Source organism: Aspergillus mulundensis, assembly GCF_003369625.1.
Source record: "Aspergillus mulundensis strain DSM 5745 chromosome Unknown scaffold_13, whole genome shotgun sequence".
NCBI lineage: Eukaryota > Fungi > Ascomycota > Eurotiomycetes > Eurotiales > Aspergillaceae > Aspergillus > Aspergillus mulundensis.
In genome coordinates, this window is record NW_020797901.1 from 882038 (window position 1) to 910004 (window position 27967).

The 27967-nt window shown below is 47.5% G+C and overlaps 10 protein-coding genes across 10 annotated transcripts; 4 read left to right on the top strand and 6 right to left on the bottom strand.

Annotated features, from left to right (window-relative positions):
* Positions 1-1242: 1242 nt before the first annotated feature.
* On the bottom strand, positions 1243-2333 carry DSM5745_09872 (SMP-30/gluconolactonase/LRE family protein; the record flags this gene model as incomplete). The annotated part of the gene is made up of 2 exons (XM_026751888.1): positions 1243-1564; positions 1612-2333. The coding sequence occupies 2 exons, from the start codon at positions 2331-2333 to the stop codon at positions 1243-1245; spliced, it is 1044 nt and encodes a 347-aa protein (XP_026599620.1).
* Positions 2334-7284: 4951 nt separating this feature from the next.
* Positions 7285-9789, bottom strand: DSM5745_09873 (Zn(II)2Cys6 transcription factor domain-containing protein; the record flags this gene model as incomplete). The annotated part of the gene is made up of 2 exons (XM_026751889.1): positions 7285-9645; positions 9715-9789. The coding sequence occupies 2 exons, from the start codon at positions 9787-9789 to the stop codon at positions 7285-7287; spliced, it is 2436 nt and encodes an 811-aa protein (XP_026599621.1).
* A 1212-nt stretch (positions 9790-11001) lies between these two features.
* On the bottom strand, positions 11002-12178 carry DSM5745_09874 (zinc-dependent alcohol dehydrogenase; the record flags this gene model as incomplete). Its single annotated transcript, XM_026751890.1, has 3 exons — positions 11002-11048; positions 11105-11459; positions 11522-12178. 3 exons carry the CDS (start codon positions 12176-12178, stop codon positions 11002-11004), a joined length of 1059 nt encoding a protein of 352 aa, XP_026599622.1.
* Positions 12179-12852: 674 nt separating this feature from the next.
* DSM5745_09875 (uncharacterized protein) lies at positions 12853-13512 on the bottom strand (the record flags this gene model as incomplete). Its single annotated transcript, XM_026751891.1, has 1 exon — positions 12853-13512. The coding sequence occupies one exon, from the start codon at positions 13510-13512 to the stop codon at positions 12853-12855; it is 660 nt and encodes a 219-aa protein (XP_026599623.1).
* Positions 13513-14265: 753 nt separating this feature from the next.
* Positions 14266-15409, top strand: DSM5745_09876 (transcriptional activator of ethanol catabolism AlcS; the record flags this gene model as incomplete). The annotated part of the gene is made up of 7 exons (XM_026751892.1): positions 14266-14429; positions 14486-14575; positions 14631-14731; positions 14801-14854; positions 14912-14980; positions 15037-15212; positions 15272-15409. 7 exons carry the CDS (start codon positions 14266-14268, stop codon positions 15407-15409), a joined length of 792 nt encoding a protein of 263 aa, XP_026599624.1.
* A 585-nt stretch (positions 15410-15994) lies between these two features.
* DSM5745_09877 (sulfotransferase family protein) lies at positions 15995-16968 on the top strand (the record flags this gene model as incomplete). The annotated part of the gene is made up of 2 exons (XM_026751893.1): positions 15995-16653; positions 16707-16968. The coding sequence occupies 2 exons, from the start codon at positions 15995-15997 to the stop codon at positions 16966-16968; spliced, it is 921 nt and encodes a 306-aa protein (XP_026599625.1).
* Positions 16969-18120: 1152 nt separating this feature from the next.
* DSM5745_09878 (DUF3176 domain-containing protein) lies at positions 18121-20190 on the top strand (the record flags this gene model as incomplete). Its single annotated transcript, XM_026751894.1, has 1 exon — positions 18121-20190. The coding sequence occupies one exon, from the start codon at positions 18121-18123 to the stop codon at positions 20188-20190; it is 2070 nt and encodes a 689-aa protein (XP_026599626.1).
* Positions 20191-21080: 890 nt separating this feature from the next.
* On the bottom strand, positions 21081-22529 carry DSM5745_09879 (NAD(P)/FAD-dependent oxidoreductase; the record flags this gene model as incomplete). The annotated part of the gene is made up of 3 exons (XM_026751895.1): positions 21081-21599; positions 21676-22304; positions 22355-22529. The coding sequence occupies 3 exons, from the start codon at positions 22527-22529 to the stop codon at positions 21081-21083; spliced, it is 1323 nt and encodes a 440-aa protein (XP_026599627.1).
* Positions 22530-23145: 616 nt separating this feature from the next.
* On the top strand, positions 23146-25155 carry DSM5745_09880 (putative MFS transporter; the record flags this gene model as incomplete). Its single annotated transcript, XM_026751896.1, has 7 exons — positions 23146-23197; positions 23270-23361; positions 23419-23781; positions 23850-24005; positions 24061-24390; positions 24450-24595; positions 24657-25155. The coding sequence occupies 7 exons, from the start codon at positions 23146-23148 to the stop codon at positions 25153-25155; spliced, it is 1638 nt and encodes a 545-aa protein (XP_026599628.1).
* A 1024-nt stretch (positions 25156-26179) lies between these two features.
* DSM5745_09881 (putative protein kinase) lies at positions 26180-27002 on the bottom strand (the record flags this gene model as incomplete). Its single annotated transcript, XM_026751897.1, has 3 exons — positions 26180-26377; positions 26443-26750; positions 26804-27002. 3 exons carry the CDS (start codon positions 27000-27002, stop codon positions 26180-26182), a joined length of 705 nt encoding a protein of 234 aa, XP_026599629.1.
* Between the last annotated feature and the right edge of the window lie 965 nt (positions 27003-27967).

Here is a 27967-nt window from a genome sequence, read left to right on the forward strand (position 1 = left end):
TGTACTACAGTGACTCGCCCCCATCCATGCCATGGTTGTTTGAGTGCTCATCAGCCGATGCGATAAGCTGCATCTTTCGACAGGTACCAGGCTGAATCTCGTGCTTTAGGTGTCGGAGCTCTCTCCTAGCCAGACTATTCGTATCTGAATTGCGGGTGTTAGAGTGATACCGGGTGTGGAGACACAACCTTACAGTATTGCTCATGGCGTTCCACGCCTGCTTGCGATGGAATAGTACGCAGCCCGGGGAGCGTCGATGCTGATCTGAGATGTGAACAGGGAGAGCAAAAGGGATTCCCCCTCGGCCGCAAGTACTTAAGGCTTGAGGCATGGTTTTGTGACTGGGGAAGAAGCGATCGCGCGCCCGCCGGATTCCTCTGGGGACGGCGGAACGGTGATCCATTTGCCATCCTATGTACATATAAGAGGAACGGCCTCTCTTTCAGAGATAATTTGAGTCTTGAAGTTGGGTTGTAGGTAAATGATCCTCGGTTTAAATCAAGCCTGGTACATGGGCGATTATATATTTCCTACCTCATTTAGCCGATGATTCCACATGGGGGAAGACTCATATAGGCCAAATGTTCTTATGGGGCGTGATTGTATATAGGGAACATTTTTTATACACAACTCCCCTATACGGAACTTGAAGTATCACACCTAGGCGAAATTGGCACCTATGCATACCATCCATTTAATGCTCGAGCGAATGTTCGTTGCTGTGAGCGGGAATGATCAAATCATCCGCCGTCCTCCATACCTTGCTATATGGAAAGAATCAACACAGTGCAGGAAAAGAGCCGTACAAGGCCTTGGACCTTGTCCTGCTTCAGGGCAGCCAAAATATCGATATTTCTGTCCGCGAGTGCGCTGTTATTTTTCTTCTGCTTCTTGGCGGCCTTGCCTCTGGGATTTGAGCCAGTACCTGCATGTAATTCAACCCGGGGATTGGTTCTCGTGCAGATTGCGACCGAGGAGTTATAAGCCGAGTGTAAAGGCATTAGGGGTTTTAAGGATGGTAATAGTGCTCGTTAATGTATACGAATAATGGAAGCCAAACACTTGAAATAAAAATAATAATAACGCTAATGATATTACTGACAATGTGCGTAATCATAATGGTAACAATAAAAGAAATCGTGATATATATCCCGCCGCCTCTTGCGTCTACACCAAAAGCCCAACGCATCTACATGCTAAGTATATACAAGTCTATATCCACACCGAATCCTAACATTCCATCTAATGATACCCTTCCAAATGGTCAAGAATCGTCCCCCTAACCTCACTACTCAGCGTAACCTTCCAGAGCCGGTACTCATTAAGTGCGAACATCTCACCAGGCCTAGCGAACGCCAGGTTCGCCGAGACATCAGGCAGGAGAATCTTGCCAAGCAAAACACCGGCAGGAGACCAGACGTGGATGCCGTCGCCGCAGCCGCTGTAGACGTTACCCTCGGTGTCTGTCTTGACACCGTCGGGGATGCCGTTGTCGGCGTAGGCGAAGACGCGGCGGTTTACGAGGAAGGGCGCGCCGGAGTAGTACTTGATGTCGTAGGCGTAGCTGGCGTTGTTAGCACAGTCAATGTATTATAGAGATGGTGTACGTACATTGTCGCCGGCCGCGTGGGGTTCTTGTCTCCCGTTCCCCGCTGGGCATCGGTATCAGTCACGTAGACGATACTCTCGTCCGGCGAGAACGCAATGCCATTTGGTTGGCCGAGGCGATCCGCCATAGCGCGCACATCGCCGGTCTGGGGATCGAAGCGGTACACCTGGGTGGGGAGGTCTGGTTTCGCGCCGAAGCCCTGGTCGTAGCCGTACGTTGGGTCAGTGAACCAGATGCTGCCGTCCGAGTGGACTTCGGGGTCATTCAAGCTGCTGAAGTGGCGGCCGAGGAAATTGTCGAGCAGGACCTTCGTCTTGTAGGGCGCTGTCGCGTTCATCCAGATCAGCGAGGACGGGCGCTCTGTTGTCCCCTGGGCGCAGAAGAGGACGCCGCCTTTGTAGTTGATTGCGCCGTTGGCCATGGGGATGTCGGGGTTGATGACTTCGCGCACATAGCTGCCGTTCTTTTGCGGGATGATGCGTGAGATCTGGATTGGCTGGCCGCCTGTTGGGGTTTGGTAGTTGCCGACGATGAAGAGGTCGCCGGTTTCGGGCATGTAGACGGGTGCTTCGTGGGCGAAGGGGTAGGTGGTGTTTTCGATTAGGAGGTCGAGCTTCGGGTGGTCGCCCAGGATGGCCTTGAAGCCTGGCTGGATTGTCTTGAAGCCGGTGGTGCCATTGCCGGGGCCGGAGGAGGCGAGCGGGAGAAGCTGGGGAAATCGCATTTCGGCGAGGAAATCTTGATTTATAGCGGTACCAAACAGTCGGAGGCTGGCCGATCGGCAGCTTCCCTGAATCCCGGTTGATCGCCCGCTTGGCTGCGGGGGCTGGGGTAGTTGTGGCCAATTACAGGGGTGGCCTGGAGTGTGCCCAGACTTTCAGGTGATAATTGAGGCAAAGATCGGCGCCCAAGAAGGAGCCAGGGGTGGGACCTTCCTGATTAGGCAGAACACGCGAGATCGGAGAATTGCCGATCGACCTCGACGCGAGGGCGTCATCAATAGTCCTTGCTAGCGGAAGCTTGGATCCAGCAAGCAATCTGCACGCTGGGTGATCCCTATACCTACGAAGATAAAGCGGTCCAATCACCAGGTACCCTGGATGCCTGACCATGGTTCTGCGCCCCTGGACACAGCGGTATTGTCCTCTCCGCCACTCCCACTGGCTGCTCTTATTCTACCAACGTTCCTTACCGCTCCCGAGAGCCACTATTTTTAGTAAAGTTTTTATTTTAATTTATATAATATTATATATATAAACTATAATAACTTTTTTATTAAGGCCTTAGGCCTTTAAAAAGCAGGCTTATATTTTTTTATTTAAAGTTTTTAGTATAACACGTGGCTTATTAATTTAATAATCACGTGTAGGCCTAATAAAAAAATAAGCTAAATATTAATATTAAATAACTTATTATAGGCCTTTTTAAGCCTTAATAAAACTTATATAAATTAATAAGCTATTAAGGGCCTTTTTTTATTAATAAAAAATAAAATTTTTATTCCCCGGGGTTTTTAAAAGCTTTAAATAAATTTAAATAATATTTTTTTTAATATTTTTTAAAACCTAAAGGTTTTTAGTTTAAACCTAGCTTAGGTTATATATATTTTTTTTAATAAAGTAAAATTAGCTTTAGGTAATAATATAATTAATTACTACTTTTTAATTAAGCTAGCTTAGTAATAAAATACTTTATAAGTATATAATATTTTAAATTTTAACTTTTTATATAAAATTTAATATTTAAATTACAGGCTAAACATGCGTAAGTTTTTAATATTTAAACTAGTTAAATATTAATTAATAAAAAGTTTTTATTTAAAATATATTTTATAATATTAAGGCTATTCTTACCACCCTATAAATTATATATTTTTTTAAATAAACTACCCCTTAAATAATTAAAATTTACTAAGTTTAACTTTTTAAGACTAATTAAAAGTGCTTATATTAAAAAAATTAAAAGTATATAGTAGTATAAGTACTTAGCTTTTTATATAATTTTATATATAAATTAAAGTATTAGTACTTATGCATGCTTAAATATTAAATTTAGTATTAAACTTAATATTAAACTTAGTATTTTTAAAGGCCTATACTAAAAAAATTAAAAATATATATATTAAAAAAATTAAAAGCATGTAGTAGTATAAGTACTTAACTTTTTATATAATTTTATATATAAATTAAAGTACTAGTACTTTACATGCCTAAATATTAAATATTAAACTTAATATTAAATTTAGTATTAAACTTAAAGTTAAACTTAAAGTTTTACTTAGTATACTAGTACTTAAGTTTTTATAAAAAATTATATATAAATTAAAGTTAAAAAATACTATTTTAACTTTATTTTATAAAGCTATTTAAAGGTTTAAATATACTTTAAGTTTTTATTACTTAAGTTAAGTTATTTATTTTTTTTTATAACCAGGTGTTTAGCTATAATTATAAGGCCTATAAAAAATAATTTTTTAAATTTTTAGGTTTTTTATAACATAGTGGTTTAATAATATTATTTAATAAGGTTATTTAATTTTAAATAGCCTTATTATAAACTTTTACAGGCTAGATTTTAGCCTTACTTTTTAAAAAATAATATTTTTATATTAATTTTTTTAAAACTTTTTAAATTTAAAGCTTTTAATTATAATAAGGCTATATATTATTTTTAAAAACCTAAGTAATACCCTACTTTTTTATTTTTTTATATTACTTAAAGCTTTTTATTTTTTAAAATTTAGTAAAGTAATCCCATATTTTTAATATTAATATATTACCATGCATTTTTTTATAATAAAAAAATAATAATAAAATAATTTTTATTTTTTAAAAAAAATATATTTATAAAATAATTTATTTTTAATATTATACTTAAGGTTATTTAAATCCTTATTTTTTTTTATTTTACTATGTAAAAGTTATAATATAAAAAATAGGAACTACCTAAAAATTAGCTAATTTTAAAAGTTTATAATATTTTTATTATAAAATATATATTTTTTTTTTATAAAATTTTTTTAGGCCTTTTTAATAATCTTAAAAGCTTAATTTATAACACCCTAAAAAAACTAGTAACTTTTTTTTTTAATACCTTGCTTTAGGTTCTTATAATATATTTTTATAATATTAGTATTTTTAAGTTATAATAAAAAAGGGCTATCTTACCTTTTAAATATAGCCTATAAATTTTTTTTTAATAGCCACTTTTTTTTAATATAGGTAATTACTTTTTAGTTCCCTTTATAAGTAGTAATTACTTTTTAAATTAATTTTAGGTATTTAACTTTAATTTTTTAATACTTAAGGGCTATTATAAGGTTTTAGTAAATTTTTTTATTTTTTTTTTACTTAAAAAGTGCTATTTAAGTTAAATCTTCTTACTTTTTATAAAAAAAAGAAAAGATTTTTACTAAAATATTAAAGTATAGTATTACCGCAGTATACCTGGCAAAGTAAATATAATTTTTTTTTTTAATTTAGTAAGTACCTTTTAAATAGCTAATTACTTACTAGCAAAGTTATTAGTAATAATATAGTATAAATTTTAATTTAAATACTAGCTTTTAATAATTTAAAGGCCCCTTTTTATTATATTACTATTTTAATTATTATATAGTATAAAGGCAACAAGAATATAAGCTTTTTATTTATTTTAAATTATAATTATTATTAAATATTATTTTAACTTATTAGTATTATAAGTTAAGTTTATTAAAAAAATAATTTCTTATTTTTTTAGTAAATTAAGGCTATATTTTTTTTATAAAAATAATCTCCCTATGCTTTTTAAATTTATATACTAAAGTAAAGTAATATTTTTATTTTTTAAGTATTTTAATAAGCTTTTTTAGCTACTTTAATACTATTAATTTAGCATGGGTTTTTTATATATTAACTTAGGTATATTTTATTATTATAATAATATTATAAATATTATTAATAATTATTTAAGCACCTTTAGCAAGCTTAAAGGCTTTAAAATTTTTATTTACAGGCTAATTAAAAATATTTAGAACTTTATAAGCTTTATATCCTATTTTATATTAAATTATAATTATTTTTTAAAGGCCTAAATTAAGCTTGTGGATATTTTTAATATTATAGCTAATATAATTATTATAAAAGCTTTACTTAATAAAAATTATATTTAAATTAATTATACCTAGCTATTTAATAATTTAAATTTTATATAAATAAATAAATAGTTTTTAACTAGGCTTATTTTATTAATAATTCTTGCTTTTAATTATTAATTTCCAGGCTTTTTTACTTAAAAAATAATATTTATAATATATTTATATTTTACTAGTTTTAATAGGCTTTTTTTTTATTAAAAATAAAAAAATGGTTAACCCAGGGCTAAAAGCTATTAAATTTAAACTTTATTAAGGTAAATTTTTTTTAATAATATTATAAAAACGCTGGCGGAGCTTATTTAGGTTAAAAAAAATATTAAAAAAAGTAAAATTAAATATTTTAAATAGTAAAAAAAGTATAAAAGTATTAAAAAAAAGTTTTAAATAACTTTAATTTTTTAAATAAATAATAATTTTTTTTTGCGTGCCGTGTTTTAAGGGGCTTAAAATTATATAATATTTATTATATAAAATAAAACCTTATTTTATAAATATATTTTTTAAGTAAATTTTATATATTATTTTATTTATAATTAAGCTTTTAATTTTATAAGCTTGCAGTGCTATAAAAATATAATAAAAATTTAAATAAAATAAAAATATTAAAAGCATGGGGTTAGGTTACTTTATATAAGTTTTTTTAGTATTTAAATTTATAAAGTTTTAAAGTTATTTACTATTTTAGTAAATACTTAATATTTAATAATAAAATATATATTTAAATATGGTGGTGTTTAACTTTAAAACTTTTCTAGTAAATTTATAAAGTTTAAATTTTATTAAATTAATATAAATATTACTTTTTAATTAATTAAGGCTGGTTTAACCACCCCCTGTAATTATTTATTTTTAACTTTTTTTTTTAAAAAATTTTATAAGTTTTATAGGTATATTAATTTATATATAATTTTTTATATAATATAATATACTAGTATAACTTAGTAAGTTTACTATAAGTTTTAATACTAGGTTAGGTATAAAAAAGGTTAATAAAATAAGGCTAGTATATAATTTTAAATTATATAATTACTACTATATAAACTAGAATATATTAAATACTAATTAATAGGTGGGGCCCCCCTTGGTGGACCGTCGGTAGAATAAGAGCTTCCCTCCCACTGCCCTTAATCTTATTGTGGTTTCGATGCCATGCGCCATGGGTACTGTGCACTTGTGCCTGACCCATGTAAATCCACCTTTGCTAGCTTTGAAAACTTTTCTACTCGCCATCACACTCCCCGGACCATTGTTGCGTGCGCGAGGTGATCTCCCAACTGACTCAGGAGGCTCGCAGATCAGTTGTCCGGATATCCTAGCAGCAGCTTAGGAATTGTCTGCTTAACATCTCAACCAAAGCTAGTCAAGCATGTTTCGTCGGCGCGGAATGGCAATCTGTAAATTCCTGCCTTGGCTATGCCTGAGGGGTATTTCGGAGGTTACGTGCACTGTGAAGGTAAGCCTCGGCAAGGTATAAAGCATGGAGTCAAAGCCCTCGTTTCCAAAAAATTTTGTTCAAGCTACATTTGATTAAATGCTACTATCTCCCCTGCAGCCCCCTCTCCAAGTCCCCCGCAACAAGCCTCGCCATATCCGACTTCCGCCCAAGATACTGCAGTGCCCGAATACAATAGCTACAGTTCTGCCTGATCTGGAGGTACTCCGCCAACGGGCCCTGTTCTCCACTTAAACAGTCAAGGAGTATATACGCGGCTTTCGCAAACGAGTGGATAAGCACAACGGTCCACGGCTCAACGAGAAACGCGACCTCAGTGAGCGAGTCGTGGAAGTGGCGCTCCATGGCTGGAGTGAAGACCTGCTCCTTTTCCGACCGTAGGGATGAGCGCGCAAGGGCGCTTACTGCCAGGGCGTTATCGAGTCGCAGTGTCGTGATGAGGTCTTTACGGTTGCTTTGTTCGTGGTCATCAGAGTGTGTCCCAATGTCCCGGTCGATGCTCTCCAGTACATCCGCAAGCAGCATCGCGGCAAGATGCCAGTGGCCATCGAGAATGACGTACCACGACTGGATTCGCGAGGGGAGGAGGTCGTGGTTCGCGACGCAGTCCTGCATGAAGGGTTGGTAATTTGCTGTCCAGTGGTGGTAGACGTGCATGGTTTTCTGGATGGCTGAGTCCAGTCGCGCAGGGGACGCGCCTCGGTAGAGCAGTGTTTGGAGTTGGGTTACGCGGCGGTAGAGGAGGACTTTCACGGGCGTTGCGGAGGAGAGGACCGCGGCGGCTTCCTCGTAGCTGCACGGCCAGCGGGTTGGGAGGTCGATTTGTGTGGGAGTGGCGGGCGTACGGAGGAAGAGGTCGCCCCAGACGTCGGCATTGGTTTTGGTTTGGGCTGGCTTCCAGCAGTCTAGGTTGATAGGGGAGTCAGAGTCGAGCGCCGAAGGCGACGATGATATCTGGCTGTCTTCATCCGAGACCACGAGGGGACGTTGGTACATTGCAGCACTCAGCGTATCGAACATGATGCCCAGCCAAAACATCAGACTCAGTGTGCTGCGGTGCTCTTCGCTTCCCAGAATCGGGTCCAGCTGCGTGCGTTCAGACGACGGGGATGGCGCTTCCAAAATGTCTGTAAGTGTCGATGCGACCGATCCCCTGCGCAACTCGGTCACCCTCGGCCGAGCGTCGCGCTGCATCCGCGCAAATTTATGCTTAAACGTATAGATCTGGCGGTTGGCAGCTTCCAAGAAAACCGGCGCGCTGTCATTCTCCAAGAGCCGATTGAGGCGAGTTCCTGGCCCGGGTGCATCGGTGTCATCGAGCACACTCTGTGTAAGCGAGAAGATGATATTCGCAAAGATCACCCTGAACGACGGAATCCCAGTGCAGTGCTGCAAAGCATGACGCGCTTCATTCCACGTATTCTTCCGAATTGCCCTTTCATGCGCCGCTATGTCCTCGGGAACCGAGAGTCTAGCACCCCTCTGCGCATGCTGCGTCCATTGCGACGCAAAAGCCACAATTGCGAGATGGAGTGCTCGTGCCGCCGCCTTGTCTTCGTCTGCGCTTAGTACCCTGCCCCGAAGGGAATTCGAGACTCGGTCCAATCGGCACACGCGGATGCACATCCTGTTCGACCAGCTGGGCCCCCATTCCTGTTTCTGTCGAGTCGGAAGAAGGTGGTTCAGCTGCTCGGAGTACGGGCAGTTGTGCTCGGTCAGCCAGCAGGAGAGGGCATTCTCCATGCTATCGTGGTAGATGCGCATTAGGTTGTGCGTCATTGTGGAGCGCACATACTGCTGGGCTGTATTGTTGGACGTAAAGCAGAGAATGTTGGGCATGGATGGTGAAGCCGGGCGAGACAATCGCAGGCCGCCATGTGCACCGCATTCCAAGCTCACTGGTTCGGTCTGTGGGTCGGATGGCTGGTCTTCGAGCTCAGGGAATAGCTCGGCTAGGGTTGGACTTCGTGGACGATGGGAGAATGTTTGGAGACTGAGCGGACTGAGTGGCTTGTCTGGTGAATGACCGGCTTGGTCGAATTGCCTGGTACCGAGAGGTCCTAGGTCAAAGGGAAAGGTTGCCTCAACCTGGTTGTCTCCTGCACCTTCCACATGAACAGGAATAGAGAACTGGTTGAAATCAAACAGGTCGCCTGGATGCGAGAGTAATCCCTCGTTCCAGCTCGGGAGGATATCGAAAGTCGCAACACTGGGAGGGGCATCGTAACTGTCGCTCTCGGGGGTAGGGATAGCAGTCGCAGTGGCCGCAGTCAATGCTTCGTCGAGAACTGCTGCGTTCTTTGATTTCGTCACTCGCTTGCGAGGCGCAGGCTGCCTAGGCCTTGCCGCCTGGGACAAGGCCCATGTAAATGTACAAGGTTTCTTCCAGCGCTTGCAGTTAGAGCATGCTAGACTGGCCTCGGTCTGGAATTCCTGCGAGTTCGCCTAACATTGTCAGCACGGGTTGCGACTCCATGTCGGTGATGGAAGTCAGAGCCGATGTCGGCGACCTACCGGAGCATCGCATCGCCGTTTACCCTTGCGACATGGATCGCAGCTGCGATTTTGTCGTCGGCGAGTGTCTGCCATGGTCGCACCCTACACAGCTAGATTGAAGTTTCTAGACCGAAACGTTTGGGCGACGTGAGATCTCGACTTCCCAGCCCCAGACGAGAGATCCTGGGGAAGGATCATGCGGGGTTGCAGCACATGACCAGCCCCTGTTCGCATTGCCATGCTAGTTTGCCAAGCTAAGCGGGGTTGTTTTGACCATGGCCAATGATGGCAAGTTGATCCTGGGGAATGAGCACTAGTGATGCATGGGGATGGGGGTCTCCGGACATCCGAGTCCCGGGTCCAAGATCTGGCACGGTGCTACGGGCAAGTCCATTGTTTTGAAATCATTGGATCTGAAGTAGTCTTGCGTATCGACAGGTTCGGATCTGCTCCAACTACCTTGGCATGCATGGTTTAGTACTTACTGTTTTGAGGCCAATAAGGCCCGGCCAGGGTGTAGCGTGAAAGATAGGTACTAGCCAGGTTGGGCGCAATCGACAAAAATGCTTGCAGCCAGTATGAACTCTCAACAGTGTGCTGCGACCTGACTGCCTTATACTTCACCCTGGGAACCTCGTTGCACAACCTCGTGCCAACCTGCCACTGGAGACGCAGCCCTAACCCGTGCGGCTCCGCATGGCATGTCCCCCTCGTCCCGCGAAAGCCGCTACCAGCACCTAGCAACATCCCTGGTGAGCTCCATTCACCCGACATCATGGTGCCACTACAAGCGGCTGAGCCCCAGAGCAGCTAAAAAGCCGCCCGTCATACGACAAGCTGTTCCAACTGTTCGCTAAACAGTTTCAAGGCTAGACCTTCTCCCGGACCACCGCCAAATATTCCTCGCCCTTCTTCGTCGCATCGCCGGCCTTCAACGCCAAGTAGAAAGCTTGCGTATCCCTGCGCTCTGTTGAAATAAGACAAACTTGAGTGTAATAAAGAGGTTGGTCGTCTCATGCGTGGCCTCAACTGCAACTCCAAGTACCTCCTTGGGAATAATGCAACTAAATACCATCTTTTACCGTTCTTTTCCCGCCTGTTACAACTGGGTAATATCGGTTGTTTAAATGGGATCCTTCATAGATGACTCTGTGTATGCAAAGAACAAATACATTCATTGAGCTACGCATGAACCTGTCCTTTGGACGTAGAAAACGTAATAATGCCAAAACATGAACTACCGTATATACGCCATAAATCATCAGCATTTCGTAGAAGCAAGACAATTGGATCCGTCCAGATAATTCACTCCGGCATCTCAAGAACATATCGACCGGCGATCTTCCCCTGTTCTGCAAGCATTTAGTACAACCCAACCAAGACCAAATTCAGAGGGCAGGAGACTCACCCATGAGCTCAAAGATCTTGGGCAGATCCTCGAGAGGCGCAGTCTTGAACGGAGCCTTGATCAGGCCACGCGCAAAGAAGTCCAGGGCTTCGACTCCATCCTGGCGATTGCCGACATAGCTGCCCTTGATCGTGATCATTCGGAGGACCGTATTGAGAACTGGAGCTTTGAGGTACGCATCCGGCGGCAAGCCAATGGCGACGATTGTCCCGCGCGATCGCACATACTCAGTCGCCTGCTGGAAGGGTTTCTCAGAAACAGCGAGGAGAATCACAGCGTGCGCTCCAAGCCCATCGGGCGTAGCGGCCTTGACATCAGCGACGAGGTCGTTTGACCTGGTAAAATCGACGAATGCCTGAAGAATCCATTAGCACATACCTCCCACTCCCGTTGGACAAGATTGCTTGGTATATGTACCTCCGCCCCCAACTCCTCACACATCCCCCTTTTCTCATCCCCGCCATCAACAGCAACAACCCTGACCCCCATCGCCTTCGCATACTGCAGCGCCAGCGAGCCGAGACCACCTCCAGCCCCCACAATCGCAACCGTCTGCCCGGGCCTCACGCCCGCCTCCTTAAGCCCCTTGTACACCGTAATCCCCGCACAAAGCACCGGCGCCGCCGCATCCAGCGGCAAACCGTCAGGGATCTTACTAGCATGACTCGCCTTGCCGAGCGCATACTGCTGGAACGTGCCGTCGACCGTATACCCGCTCAACTGCGCCCTCGCGCACAGCGGATCATCGGATTGCCGACAGAACTCGCAGTCCCCGCATGATCCGTTCAGCCACTTCAGACCCGCGCGGTCGCCGATCTCGAATTCGGATACCAGCGACCCCTTCGCTACCACGGTGCCCGCGCCTTCGTGTCCGCCGACCAGCGGCATCTTCACCGGGATAGGCCAGTGGCCCATCATTGCGTGCAGGTCTGTGTGGCAGACGCCCGAGTACTTGATCTTGACGAGGATTTGGTCCGGGCCTGGTGTGGGGACGGGGATTTGTTTGTACTCGAGCGGGCCGCCGATGCGGGGGGCGACTTGGGCCCATTGCATTTCTGGGATGGAGGGGGACATTTTGATATGGCACTGCGGGTGGGAAATTGCGAGAGAAGAAAGGTTTGGGCTGATGGATTGGATGACTGTTCCAATGGTCGCTTGGTGTGATTGATGAAGGTTATTGTGAGAACCTTGCGGGTCTTTATAGATCTGTCTCCAGGCAGATGTGGCAATCTGGGGAAGAGGGGTTGGGAACGGGGCCCCGCTTGATATCGCGATAACTGATGGTCGGATCTACGTGTATAACCCAACGAACTCAGGGAGCTAGATGGAAAGCCTGTAGGGAGCCAATCCCACTGCTCGGGCGATGCGGTTCCGCATGGCTCGGGACGCGTCCGATGTGCGGATCCCGATGCGGGCGGACGGTTCGGAGGCTCCCGCATCCACTGGACAAGGAGGAAGGGAGAGGACTTCATGGCTTTGATTTACTAGGTTTATCGCATTGCACTACTAGGCGCCAATCAAACCTAGTGTCCATGGGTAAAGCGATGCCGAGAAGGACTAGTCCCCGGGGCATACTGAAGACAGAATACAAACGGATGGAAATCTCATTGACACATTCAAAGTAAAGTATAAAACAGCAGATCACAGAGTAAAGTATAAGGGGAAAGGAATGTCTGATCCGAAGTACACTGTTCTCCGAGGCAGACCTTGCGTTGTTGGAGCTGGAGAGCTAGAGCCGTCCGTGCTAATTAATGCAATCCACTCCTTTGCATGATGACATCGTCATGTACATCGTCAGGAAAGAAAGTGCTAGACCATCCAACGCCGATGGCGAAACCGTTATGAGCATTCAGCCGATTCATCCCATCTTCATCCTGTCCAGCCCTGGCCTCAGCCCGATTCGACGACTGCGACCAGACAACGTCAAACGCCAATAGCTCGGCCAGGACTCCTTCCAAAACATCGATGTTCATGGAAGCATTGTTACCCGCATCTGTTTCGTTCTGCCTAGATCGGTTCGGCCACTCTCTTGTCTCAGATAAAGCATCTTGCCTCGCCGCGGGTGGAAGTTGACGGCTGGAGTGTTTAGATGCAGGGTGTTGAAATGGTCCCAGTCCATCCAGGGCTCCAGAATCTGTAGAGTCGTTGCTGTCTTTCAGTGAGAGTAGGTTCGGGTTGATGTACTCTTGTGGGCTCTCTTTCATACTCGCTCTGCCCCATTCTTTGCTAACCTCACGGTTGAAGGAAAGGGCCATCGGCGGATATTCGAGATCACGAAGATGTATCGGCGAGTTGGGATGCTTAAAGCTAGACGCTTCTGATGGTTCGCCTGGGGCGCGTTCCGCGGAGGTTGTGGATGGAGAGTTTGTATACTGCGTTGTCCAGGCATGCAGCAAGGCGTCACCCATCTTGGCGAGGACCAAGGATAACTGTCAGAGAAGCCTATCTGCGAGCGGCAAAGTGCAGAGTTTGCTTGGGGTCATTGAAATGAAATGCAGTACATCTGCTGCTTAGCTGAGGTTCTTCATGGACATCAACGGTCATGGATCTTGAACTACGAGGTGAAAAAGCGGACAAGGCTCACGGGTCCGTAGACAGTGGCTTCTTCTGGGTAGCTACGGCAGACCTCGACGCTCCTTCCTAATGTCATACGATCGATGGACGGCCAAGATGCGGAGATGCTTACCCCCCGCATGTAGGGAGATCCTGTCTAGGGTCGATCATCCCACCTGTGCGGGTCCGCATCGATCGAGCCACGTCGAGTTTGCGTATGCGGGGCGATTTCCCAGGCGCCTGGGGGCTTGGATGAAGCGTAATGGTCGTATGCAATAGATCCTTCTCCATACCAGGAGCTTCCCCCGCATTTCTTATTCCTAATCTAAGATGTGACTGGATGAGTTCGGTGCTAGTTCCCCGCATGAGACTGGGCAGGATCAAGCACCAAAGGAAAGTACGCAGCGATAGACTCCATATTTCGCCCTGCAGCATCCAATTACATGACACAGCCGATGTGAAGATTGCTGTGAGCTATTTCCTAATAAGCACACTGCCCCCATTTCGAAGTCCGGATGCTCCTTGTTCTTCTCCTTCTCCTCTGAAGGTGGCTAGTACACCGCTGAGAATAGTGCCCCAGCAATTTTGAGTTATCCCCAAGCGCCAAAATGACCAGCGACCCGAGTCAAAATGGCGAGAGCAAGGGCTATCCCCTCGCCACCGTCCCTACCTCCGTTACCCTTTCCGCCGAGCAGTTCGAGAAGCTGTACCTCTCCCCCATGACGCGCCAGCAGCCTACCCTCGCTAGGAGAGTCGGTAATCCAACTCCATTGTAAGTTCCTCTTACAAACAATGGCGCTCTTAAAGATGATACTGACATGTTTCCAGGGCACTTGGTGGCTTCGTCATCACCACAACTCCGCTTTCCTGTTGCTTGATGGCCTGGCGAGGGGCGAGTGGTAATGGCATTGCATTTATGTATGTCTTGATCGGATGTTGTTTGCACGTATTATTGATGAATTAACGCAAACAGTGGGCCAATTGTCTTCCTCGGAGGCCTTCTACTACTCATCACGAGTATTCTTGAATTCATCCTCGGAAATACATTTCCCTGCGTTGTTTTCGGGACAATTGGTGCGTCGACCACATTACCCTACCTTATTCCCAACTTCTACCCCTGTCCGTTACTAACGCTTCCAATAGGAGGCTTCTGGTTTGCCTTTGCGGCTACCATGATCCCCTCATTCAATGCGGCCGGTGAGTTGAGCTCTTGCTCTCTGCCTGATTATTATGCATGTCCTAATACTTCTCTAGCGCCCTACTCCTCATCGGGCACCAGCACAACCGCCGGTCTTAGTGACCCCAGTTTCATGAACACCTTCGGTACGCTGTATCATTGCTCTACCAGACTCTACAGCATACTGATACTCCCCTTCCAGCGTTCCTCTTAATAACAATGGCCGTTCTCATGCTAATCTTCCTGATCTGCGCAACCCGCACCAACCTCGTCTACACGCTCATCTTCCTCAACCTGCTTCTGGTCTTCCTGCTCTTATCCGCCGGGTACTGGAGCCTCGGCGAGGGCGATGCTGTTGTCGGCAATAGATGTGTAAAGGTATATTAACGTATGATATTTTCTCGTGTCAATCGTCGCTAATATTTCACTGGGTCTAGGGCGCTGGGGCTACATTGTTCGTCGCCAGTCTCCTGGGCTTCTACCTGCTTATTGCTCAGCTTTTCGATGCCGTTGGGCTGCCGGTTACCTTGCCGGTGGGTGATTTGGAAGGATTCTGGAAGAGGTATCAGAAGTAAGTAGTGGATGCTGTTCTGGGTATTGCGCATCCAGAGGTTACTCGGTCCAGTGCTGATATTTGGTCAAGGCACAGGGTGCGTGACGGTCAGCGGGCAGAAGAGGTTTAGGTACGGTAGGGTACATCAGGTTAATCTGTTATAAGGTGAAGTAAATCCTTGTTGGCTTGACTAGCTACTGGCGTTGACTCATGATGATGATCTTGCAATTTATATTTTGATCATGATACACTAAGAGGGGGTTTCAGGATGATTTCATTGTAATTGCAGAGATATATATTCGCTGGTGATCCTAGAAGGCCGACGCATCCATAGCGCGAGGGAGTGATTTTTGAGTTTTTTTGTATGTACTTCTCAAGTTCTAACTTATCCTAGGCAGTAGACATCCCTTAGAACCTCCTGTGACTGATAAAATGGCATAGAAGGCTGGAAGGAATTGAAGCTATTCCCAAGCCCGCCTAGCCGCTCGCACAGCCCCCCTAAAATCTCCACTGCCTGATCAACCCTTACCCCGCAACATCTCAACATCCCACGCCACGATCGCAATTCCACACCCTGATCTGAGTCCTGGCACTGAGTATCTCAACCATGCGCGCCCTCCTCGAAAAATACATCTACACCATCCCCCCGCAACCCGCGCGCCCGCGCAAAAAGCCCATGGCCGTGCTGGCCCTCGGCATGTCGCGCTCAGGCACAGAGTCCCTGCGCCGCGCGCTGCAAATCCTCGGCTACGACCACGTCTACCACGGCTTCGACATGAGCGAGAATACTCCAATGCAGTGGAAACAGTGGGCGCTGCTGGGTCGGCGGAAATACGGCATTGGGTCTGAACAGAAACACAGCGGGGATCCGGGTATAACGCGCGCGGACTTCGACGAGATCCTCGGGCACGCCGAGGCGGTTACGGACCAGCCGTGCTCGATTTTCGCGACCGAGTTGATCAATGCGTATCCCGAGGCCAAAGTTATCTTGAATCATCGGGACGTGGATGCGTGGTATGAGAGTATTTGTGCCCTTATACTCCCGCATGCGCGGGGGTTCTGGTACCATGTCCTGCCGTTCTTCCAGGCCGATATGTACTGGGCTGTGCAGTATACGGTGCACTGCTTCAATATGTTCTTTTATGGGGATTTGAAGAGGAATGGAAAGTGGGTTTATCGGCAGCATTTTGATACCATCCGAGGGAGGGTGGAGGAGGAGAGGTTGCTTGTTTGGACGGTTGGTGATGGGTGGGGGCCGCTTTGCGAGTGAGTTCCTCTTTATATTCAAGTGTATGAGATGTTGGATTGACGGGTTCCAGGTTCCTAGGCAAGCCTATACCAGACGAGCCGTTTCCGGCTGGGAATACGCTCGACACGACGAACAGGCGGTATGAAAAGAACATGGTTCGCATTGGGATTATTGCTGCGAGGAACTTTGCGCTCTTCGTTCTTGTTATTGCTGTTCTGATTGGGTTGGATTACAAGTATGTGCCCGCGTACTGTATAGGCTATGTTTACCGGTCGAGGGGCTTTGGTGACGATCAGCATTGCCCGGTTTTATTCCAAGGGAGGAGGAATTAATCGACAAGGGCCTATGAATGCCATCACTTTGCTAGTAAGCTGCTAACAACATTGACCCGTGGACACTCCATTTGAACAGGTATAATAAAATAACCGGGTGGTGCCGCGTTGGCTATCGCTACTGGCATGGTATTTACTTTCATAATAGGCTGTATTGGATGACGCAAGTCTGAGATCCGGGTACGTTCTGTAATGTTACCCAGGCTGTGTGTTGGGAGTGATGACGGGGATACGGTAATAAGAGGATATATTAAATACCAGGGTGCTTGCCAGCGCTGCTCATTAGGTAGTTGTGTCGCACGAGGGTCTAAATATAGACTAGGGAAAGGCACGCAATTCAAGTGATATATATCTTACCAAGCAGACTTGTATCTTCAATCGCCGCTAAACATCCTGCTGAGGACGAATTTCGGGCTGTTGACGTACAGTAGCTGCTAATACAAGTGCCTAGGTGATCAGGAAAACGAACAAAGCATTGTGCCATTATGCTGGGTAGATCCAAGGACCAAGCGATCACTTACTTGGGTAATACAGGGTGTGAGGCTACTGCAAGGCTGCGTTGGCACACATACTCTCGAGTCCGGATCCCTGGAGATCTATAATAAGATAGAAGGTCTGGCTTTATGAATGGATCATGTCCAGCCTGGGAGTTTGCTGCAGGGTCACTATTCAGGAAATTCTCCGATCGCGCCTCCTCTATTAACCCTATACTCAGATTAACTAGCTTTGCTCGCGGTAGGACCTATTTCTAATTTCCTCGAGCCGGCCTTTCAAGGGCGTATGCGATGGGTAGTACGATGGAGATGAGATATATCCAAATAGGCTCGCCGTCTCCAATTACTGTAGGACTGCACACAAGGGTTTAGGAAGACCAGCTCTAGAGTCTCCAAGCTGGTGGCCAATGTTATCCTCTCATCTGCTATTCAGGACTGAGGGACAGATCATTGGATCAGGCTCTCATCTCCGACCAAGCTGACTCCGTATACTGTGTAACCACCCCATCACCGAATTCTCTGGTGTGGGCGTTTCAGCCTTGTCAAGGGCGGGCTATTTAAAGAACCATCTCCCACCATGAAGGGTGATGCTTGAGACTTCGGTAAAGACGATCGTCGCTCCTTCCTTTGGTACCTCTCTTCCAAAACCATCTACAAGATGCCCCAAGACCCGAATACCCCTATGATCAGAGTTTGTCACCCCTGCGATCTCGAGCTCGAAGACCGCGATCCAGACCTTGAGGAAGTTTCACGCTCCAGGTCAAAGACGAATACTTCTGTACTCCGAGACCATGGCCTCGATACTCCCGAGACCGAAGACCATCACTCCACCTCCGAACAAACTCTACTCACCCGACCGAATACTCCTCCAGCAAGAGAGAAACCGAAGCAGACCAAAGCTCCAGGAAGAATCGCCCGAATAGTGGACACATGGTTTTACGAATGCCTCACGATGATCTTCAGCCTAGCCTGCTTCGTCGCCGTGATCTGCCTTCTTTTCTTCACAGACGGAAAGCCCAAACCAAACCTCGCACGCGGCCTTACCCTGAACGCCATCGTATCCCTCCTCGGTACCGCCTGCAAATCGTCGCTGCTATACGTGATCGGAGAATGTGTCGGACAACTGAAATGGATCTGGTACTACAAAGGCGCCGGGAAGAAGAAGCTCGGGGGGATCCAGCTCTTCGACAGCGCAAGTCGCGGCCCGCTGGGATCTGCTCTGGTTCTGGCTCAGCACCGGTGCCGCTCTCTAGTATCCCTAGGAGCACTGGTGATCGTGCTCGCGCTGGCGTTTGATCCGTTCATGCAGCAGCCCTTGACGTATCCACTGCGTGAGGTCAGGGCCGAGAATTCTAGCAGCGCCGTGGCGCCACAAGCGGCTGTTCTCCTCCCGGAGCTTCTAGGCTCAGATACTCGATCCATCCTGTATACGGGGGTATGGTCGGACGACTTCGAAGTGCGTCCTTCGTGTCCGTCGGGGAACTGCACGTGGGCACCGTTTCAGTCGGTGGGGATGTGCAGCAAGTGCGAGGACGTGACTCGGTCCACTACAATGACCTGGACGGACGCGCGTGTCAACCTCAGCAAGCTTGAGAGGGTGACGGCACAGATCCAGCTCGAGCTGCCGCAGAAAGTGTACCTGGAGGAGCTCCCCGTCTACTCGGTGGTCGTGGACTCCTACTCGGTGCCCGTGGACCCCGACTCGGCGGCCGATTCAGGCACTGAGACCTTTTTGAGCTTTCCAAGGCGAATGCTCTGGTCGCCATTCTCGGTATTTTCATATGCGAGCCTATCGTCGAATTACTCGTACCTGGGCGTTCGGAACCCGCTGTATGTCCTGGCCCATGCGGAGCTGGACTTTGCGGACAAGGCCGTGGCCAGGCAGGGTGACATGCTCGATCTCGAGAAGACCTTGGTGCTCAAGAATGTGACGCAGTGCATCCTCTCCCCGTGCGCCAGGACGTACCGCTTGTCCATCTCCAATGGAGACTTCACGCGCGATGTCTCGGAGCCGGACTACGGGACGATGTTTGACAACCCCTACAGCGACGACTCGCTCCCCTGGCCCTCACGCTTCTGCTGGAAAGCAGGAACTGGCACCAATGGTTCTGTCGAAGTCGACATGGTCAACATTACGTCCTCGAGCTTTGTCAACACGACTAAGCACGCATTCTGCCCGGTTGATACTTATCGCGTGTCTAATTACTTCAACGAGAAGCACACCGAAGAATATAGATCGCGGGAGCTATCGGAGGTGGAATCTTACTTCGCAGAGACCCCGGAGAACCCCAATACCCCGTTCCTCGACCGCATCGCAATGGTGGGATTGGAAGAAGTTGTTGGCAATGTTGCCGCCTCGTTTACAAAGGCTGGTCTCACTGCCCGCGGCCAGAATGGAACGAAGGTCATGGTGCCTGGCACTATGAGCTCCATGGAAGTATATGTCTCCGTGCGGTGGCAGTGGCTTATCTTCCCTGCTGCGCTGGTCGTGATGGCACTTGTATTTTTGGCGTTGACAATTACTGTGAATAGGCGGCAAGGCCTGAGGTTGTGGAAGTCGTCTGTTCTGGCTCTTTTGTTTCATGGACTTGAGGGGGTGCGCTGGGAGGATGAGTGTTACAGTCAGAATCTTGCAATTGCGAGTCAGATGGATTTGACGGCGCAGGAGGTGAAGGTTAAGCTGGAGGCTCTGAATCAGCGGAGGGGGCTTGTGCTGAATTGTCTTTGAACAACCTTTGTTTCATCACGATTTGCGAATGATTTACGAATAGGCCAGGAACCTATATCCTACGGTAGCTGAGCGTGTCTTGTAGACATCTTAAAGGACAATGTTTACACGTTATTATCCTTAAATTGACTTGATCTCAGAAACGTAAGACCATTGGGAATAGAGCCAACAACCATACTCTCTGTTCCGCCAGTAGCATGAACATAAAAAATATGAAACACGAAAGTCTAAATGGGCGATTACACTTCTGTAGCAATCACCCCGTCCTCTCATCAAAGGTAGAGAGGATGACCTCCAGCGGCCACCAATATCATGAGGTATAAGCACCCGTTGATCACCAAGAATTCTAGTTCGATCGACAAAGTACTTAGTAAAGTACAGGGTCAGGTAGGAGATCAGGTTACTTGATTATATTGTAGTCTTAGTTAGAGCCAGTATGCCGGACTGAACAAAAGATTCAGAATAGGGCTCGCCCACACGCACACAGACTGGCTCTTCGCTTGCCAGCTTGTACTTGAGCCCCCCGGCCTCAGTCGGGCCTCCACTAAGAGGCTTATCGGGGCCCTCATTAGAGTCGGATTAAGAGGTTCATTCAGAGACTTATGTATACTGCTCAAGCCCTATCTAGAGGCTTGTAGATCTTAGGTAGACCTGGTATCCGTATAACCGAGCCCTGGAAGATGTAATCTTATAACTACAACATGGAGCCAGCCAGAGTGTCAGGAGATATAGCAGAAGAGATTGGGTTACCACAGAGGCAGTATCATGGCCTGGGCGCAAATGCCACCCAACTGCTCAGCCGTGAGCCAATTCTATCAAGACATTTGTGGGCGTATGGTATCTGCCCGACCAAGACGTAGGTAGATGGGTAATCAGCAATGAAGACAAAATCAGATCTTGGCCTTCTCCTCCCCAACCCTGGTCCACTGTTCCACCTCCGCAAAATTCCCAACCTTCCCTTCCCCCCCAAACCGATCCTGCGTATCCCTCCAGTCCCGGTTAATCGCCGTCTCGGGCCTCCACCGAAACCCATCCCTCAACCTCCCCTCAAGAACCCCCTCAAGCGTCTCCTTAATCGCAATCCCCACCGCCGGCATCATCATAAAGCCCATCCCCGATCCACCAACAGCAACAACGAGCGATTTGAACCGCGGGTGTCGGGAGATAAGGAACTGGCGGTCCGGTGTATCGGCGTCCCAGCAGATGCGCGCGAATGCGAACGGGCGGTCGGCGATTTGGGGGACGGTATCGCGGAGGAATTGCCGCGCTGCGCGCTCGGATTGCAGCGGGATTTGGTGCTTTGCGAAGGGGGTGGACTGTGGGAAGGGGAGGGGGGTTTGGGAGGGCGGGATGTTTACGTAGCCGGGGTGTTCGTCGACGAATTTGAGCTGGCCGGTGGAGTCGGGTTCCTGGGAATACTTGTTAGTATCTCATGTGTCTTTGTCTTGATGTGAGAATCATTGAGAAAGAGAAGGAGAGGCCCACGATGAAGAATCCGCTGTTGACGTTGAACAGCACGGGCAGGTCCTTCCACAGCTTGCGCTCCTCCTCGGTCAGCTGGATATGTGCTAGCGTCCAGGCTGTCGGGCGCAGCTGCTTCTCGAAGTCGAGGAGCTGGTCGCTGCCAGCTCCGGCGCAGAGGATGACGTGGTCTGCTTTGTGTTCGCGTCCGTCGAGTGTCTGCGCGCCGATAACATCGCTCCCATCGCCCGAGTACACGAGGCTCTTAACGCCCCCTTCATCGCCCGTAATGAACTTCACGCCCAGTCTCGAGGCCTCCTTAAACGCGGCCTCCAGGGCGCCACGGGCAAAAACCCAGCCGGCGCCCGTCTCGCGGAAGAAACCCTTCCATTTGGGAAAATCGCCCGTCAGGATTCCCTCTGGCATTGTAGCCCTGAAATCCTCCGCGGTGTTAAGCAGCCGCAGCTCATCCGGACAGGTCGCGATATATCTATCTACATGGGGCCTTGCGGACTCTTGGCTCGCGGCCATGATGAACCCCGTTGGGTGGTAGAAGGGTTGGAAGACGGGGTCGTTCTTCCATGCGTTTGTGGTGATTTGGTGCATTCTGTTCCAGACGTATTGCTCGGGTGTGTCTGTGTCGGAGGGGGCGCCTGGCTATGTTAGACGAGAGACTTGGGAAGATGGAAGTACGGGGACGCACCCTCCTCCATAATCTTGTTTACATCATTCCCGGCGGCAGTGGGCGAGGGTATCGGGCTGCGCTCGAGGACGGTTACGGTTTTGTAGCCTGCCCGCGCGAGATTGAGGGCGGTGCTGCAGCCCCAGGTGCCGCCGCCGATGATGAGGATCGATGAGTCTTTGGTTAGTTGGGACATGTTTGTGGACTGGTGACCTGGCTGGTGTTTGAGGTGGTGCGGTGCTATTTAACAGCCCCCAAGGTTGTGTCACTTGTGTGGGCTTATCGGCTCTGGCGTGTCTCCACCGAGTGGAGGAAGGTCCTGCCGAGATAGAATAGGGCTTATCAATCAGGGCTGTCCTATATTGCGGGCATCTAAGGTTGGAGTATCAGGACACCACCTGGCTGAGTCTATGGGATGGGTTACCCATGAGAAAGATTGATCGATATCAGCTGCCTTCTGATAGCTGCCTGATGCCTGAGACGGCGATATTCCGCCAATACGTCAATTCTCCAGCGGTTTAAGCCGAGGACGCCCCATTTCCCCGCACTTCCAGGATATCATCAGGGCGTTATCGCCGATCTGACTCCAAATCCATTGCTTGAAGACTCGATCAAGCTCTCAAAGAAGCTTAGCCTCTCTCTTGGACCTTCCTTGAGAATATACTTTATCTTCTCCGCCTCGCGTGGCAGCTACGGCTATCTATGATGTCCCTATCCTCGGCCATGGCATCAAGGTATTTAAATCACATATGGCCCGGCCGCACGATGTTCATCATGCCACAGGCTCTCGTTACGTTATACCTTGAGTCAACATGGACGATATTTCGCAGTCCGAGGTTCCGGGAACCATCTTCATCGTTGGCAGTGAGTGGCACCATACACCCACCCACCCACCAGCAAGGGTTCACCCCACAAACCCCTACTAACGCCCCGTAGCGGATTCATCGAAGATTGAAGAGCCGAATGCCACTACATCGAACAACATCGTGCTCGTCCCCCGTCCACTCGAAACAGCACGAGACCCGCTGGTACGCTATGCACATCCCACCCAACCCACAATTCCACCTATCCTAACACGATCGCAGAACTGGTCCAATCCCAAGAAACTATGGACGCTCTTCCTGGCAACCCTCTTCGCGACCGTCGTGGCCTACGGCGAAAACAACCTCGGCGCCCCCTGGACCGAAGTCGCCGAGGACATCGACGTCACAATGAAAGACATGAACGGGGGCAGTGCGCTCAATTACCTCCTCCTCGGCTTCGTGAACATCCTCTGGGTTCCGACGGCCATGAAGCTAGGCCGCAAGGTTGTGTATGTCACGACCATTACGATTATCATGGTGTCCAGTGTGTGGATGGCGTATGTCCAGGGCGTCGCGCAGTGGTATCTGAATTCGATGGTCGGTGGGATAGGGCAGAGTGCGTATCAGGCGTTGATTCAGCTTACAGTTCGTCCTCTATCTCCTATCGTGGTATAATCGGTTTGATATAGACGACTGACGCCGACGTGTTATAGGTCTTCGATATCTTTTTCGCGCATCAGCGCGGGACCATGCTGGCCGTGTATGTCTGGGGCCAGCAACTGGGTTCAATCCTTGCCCTTATCCTTGGTGGATATATCGCCGAGGGGCCGGGGTGGAGGTGGAGTTCGAAGATTGTTGCCATCCTCTGCGTATGTTGCCTTCTTAAATGGCATAGCTATTGCTGTACTGACAAGACGATACTAGGGCTTCGTCGCGATCCTGTTTATCTTCACCATGGACGACACCCTATTCCCCCGCCATGCCCTCATCAGCTCCAACGCTGCTCGTCAACAGCCATCCGCTGCTCCTCCCTCCACTACTGATCCTTATGCAGCGGATGATTCCGAAACCAAGAAAGGACCAACCACCGACCTGACCCGCCAGCCTACAGTAGGGCAAGGCCGTACCGATCTCCTCCCGCGCAGCTACCTCCAAGTCCTCTCCCCAATCCACCGGTGGAAAGAAGACAAGACAACATGGTGGCAGTACTTCCGGCGCCCATTCCACCTCTTCGCCTTCCCAAACATCATCATGGTATTCACTCACGTCTTACTCTTCTAAATCCATGACCAACAGCTAATGATATATTCTAGGCCGGCCTAATCTACGCCTTCGCCAACACAGCCGGCATCGTCTCCTTCAACACCATCTCCGAAATCATGACCGAAGCACCCTACAACTGGTCCTCCGGCCCAACAGGGCTGATGTTCCTCGCCGCCCTAATCGGCTCGTTCATCGGGTACGCACCCACCCACCCCCTCATCCAATCTACATACCCCTCTAACAATGGATGGCTACAGAATGGCCACCGGCGCCCTAGGCGACATCCTAACCCTCCGCCTCGCCAAACAAAACAACGGCTACAAAGAGCCGGAGATGCGCCTGTACACGCTGGCCCTCTCCTTCATCTACGGCGGCATCGGCTACTTCATGTACGGGTGGTCCGCGTCGAACGGAAAATCGTGGGTGTTGATTGCGGTCGGACTGGGCGGGATGATCGCGCAGCAGGTGTCGGCTGCGAGTGTGGCGACGGCGTATGCGATGGAGTGCTTTGAGGGGATCTCGAGCGAGCTCGTTGTGGTGCTGGCGATTTGCAGCTCGGTGGTCAACTTTGCGATTTCGTATTCGGTGCAGCCGTTCATTGAGGCGACGGATTATGGGAGGACGTTTACGTGTTTTGGGGCGTTGGTTCTGGGCAGTATGGTGCTGGCAGGGGTGGGGGTGCGCTGGGGGAAGAGTTGGCGGAGACGGTGTGCGGGGAGGTATTGGAGGTTTGTGCAGGAGGGGGTTGTGATCTGAGTTCGATTTAGTTATGGCTGGTTGGATGCAGGTGGGATGCGGGCTTCTGGTTTGTTGCCTCCGAGGTAATTGCGCGAAATGGACGCGTTCAGTTTGGTTGTTGATTATGGTCGGCTCTATATTGGACACAGCATGAGTAGGACTGTAGGACGACTGTTTATAGGGGAGTTTCAGGTCCAATTATAGAACCATAAAACCTGCGCGGTACAGGTTTACCCAATGGCCGGGCCTGAACTGAATGCATGTCTAGATATTCATCTTGATCCAAGTAGAGGATGGGGTTCTTGCGCTGTTGAGAGTGGATGTTGGTGGTTTTCAGAAAAGGTCAGAGGAGTCCTGCTTGGGGTTCCTAAGAGGAGTTGAAACTAGAAATGTAATAGTATCGTTGACAGTCTGACTATGTTGCTTGTTTTGAAGAAAACATGGGACGGGGCACAAGACTGGATACAGTGGTAATGAGCGTCCTTTTATAGTTGCATCCATCATGCTCATGATGCTCATCCGGAGGAACATGGACAGGTCTTTGTGTCCTTCAAGCAGCCCAGTTGCTCGGTCCTACTTTACCTAGTCTTCTTGGTCCGTAGTGGTGAAGGTGGTACATTAAGCAAGACTCACGCGACACGTATGCTAACTGCCTTTGGTGAACATTCTTGACCTTTAAATTGATTGCTCAGGGCAGGTTTCACTTCCATTTTGGACACACCTTGACTCCTCCAAGACAGTTTTACACAGCTTGGACGTAATCGACATATTGGCTGAAAGCCCCCCGCCCAAATAAACGACAATTAGGAACCATCTGGGAAAGCATATTATACTACTACTGACTATTTAACCAAGGGTCTGTCAAAAGTTCACGAGCGCTCTGTCTCTCATCTGGGTCCCATCGAAGCATCTTCCGAACAAACTGCATAAACAATTGCTTGTTCGCATCCTCCAGGTACTCTTCAGAGTCCTCCAGTGAGATAGGTGGGATCACTTCAGAGGCTTTCCATTGGCCTAGCGGCAGGATTAGCCGGAGAATGAACTAAGACAGCGAAGCATTGGGTAGTGAAACATCACCTAAGGTGTCCCAGTATTTTTGACTCTGGGAAGATTTGTGAAGAAACTTAGCAGGTGGAGGGCCGAGCATTGCTACCATTTCGGCGAGAAGTTGCGCATCAGACTGATGACCATCCGGGCCCCTGCCATCGAATAGATGATGATCTTCAAAGAGATCCCAGATCTTAATCTCTCAGTCAGCCCACTTCGTAATGGACAGGTTGGTAAAAAGTGTGGTCTGTAGCCTACCAGGACTCCAACGTTCCATATATCAACTTTTGCCGTCCAACTCATCCCAAGAATCACCTCGGGAGCGCGGTAGATATCGGGCTGCACCAATCCATCGTGTACCTCCCCGATGCGAGCTTCTCCAAAGTCTGAAAGCAGTGGCATCCCAAAGCCACTCCATCCTTTCTTACGATGAAACGGCCGAGACAAGTAGGTAGTATAGTCGTCATTGACCTTTCGAGGGGTTGGGTCAGTAGCCTCGCTATCATCCCATTCACGGAAAATTGAGTCGTCGTTTGCGCTGATAATAATGTTCTTTGCTTGGATGTCTAGACATAAGATTAGCCAATCGTAGAGAGTGAGCTCTCTTCGCACCACAGACCAGTGTGTATGACGTGTGCCTCTGAGTGTAAATAATCAAGCGCCAGTAGTAGCTGCTGAAGTGCCCCTTTTAGCAAGTCCTCAGGAAGGCTTTTCGGGTCCAATGTCGCTTGAAAATGAAGAAGGCTGGTCACAAGGGGTTCGAAAACAATGCACTGATGGACCCCTCTGGGTCCTGTAAGCTCGAATTTCTCTATCATTTCGCGGATGAGACTGCGGCCAGGATGTTTCGATCTTATATTTGAAAGGTGGTCAAGCACGCGCACTTCCCTATTCTCCCCAGGGCTGCTAATGGATATTTTCAAAGCTACATACCGATGTTGTCTGTCAAGAAGATGAGCATTGACCCGAAAGATTGATGAAGGCGAGGTTTATTACCGAAGGTCACGACAAAACCAAACCGTCGAATTTGCTCCGTACCCTAATTTACTGATAACTTGGTATCTGGTATGAAAAACATCACCAAGTTTGACCGGGAAATAGAGCCGTCGATTGAAAGCAGGCATTCTTTCCTCCTCAACACTAGTTGTAGAATCAAGAATTGGGAAATTGGAGGTGCTGGATGGTCTTGGTGGAGACGGCGGCCGTCTAAGAAACCGGCCGAGTCGAACGAACGGGCTCATTGCAGTAACCTTATAAGTGGCGGATCACCATGTCCTAATTCTACACAACAAAAAGTGTTGAATAGTGCAAGGCTGAAGAATGAGAGAATTTGAGGCCGCCTCCTGCGTACTTATGTAATGAGTGAGAATTGCCACGTGATCATGAATGTCACACTAGTTATATACTTGGTCAGGTAGGTGAAGGGGGCTAAGTGTAGATGTCCTCGTCATCCTGATAGACTAGGCTGAAAATAAAGCCGATGGTTTTGCTACGTTTCACAGGAATCTCAGTACCCAATGCCAACCCACCCCCGCCTTTCGCCTGCGGGACTCGACCCAGCAAGAACCAGCCAAATCGCGGGGTACTGGCCCAGGAACTGTTCAAACAGGCCAGATCGAAGAGAGAATGTGGAGGAAAACCACGGAGATTATGAGGCCCTTTATATACCATACTGACTAGTAAAGCTATTAATTAAATACTATAAAAAAATAAAAAGAAGTAAGTTATTTTATAAAAGCTAAAGCTACCTAAGGGTTTATATAAATATTTTAAGCTTTTAAAA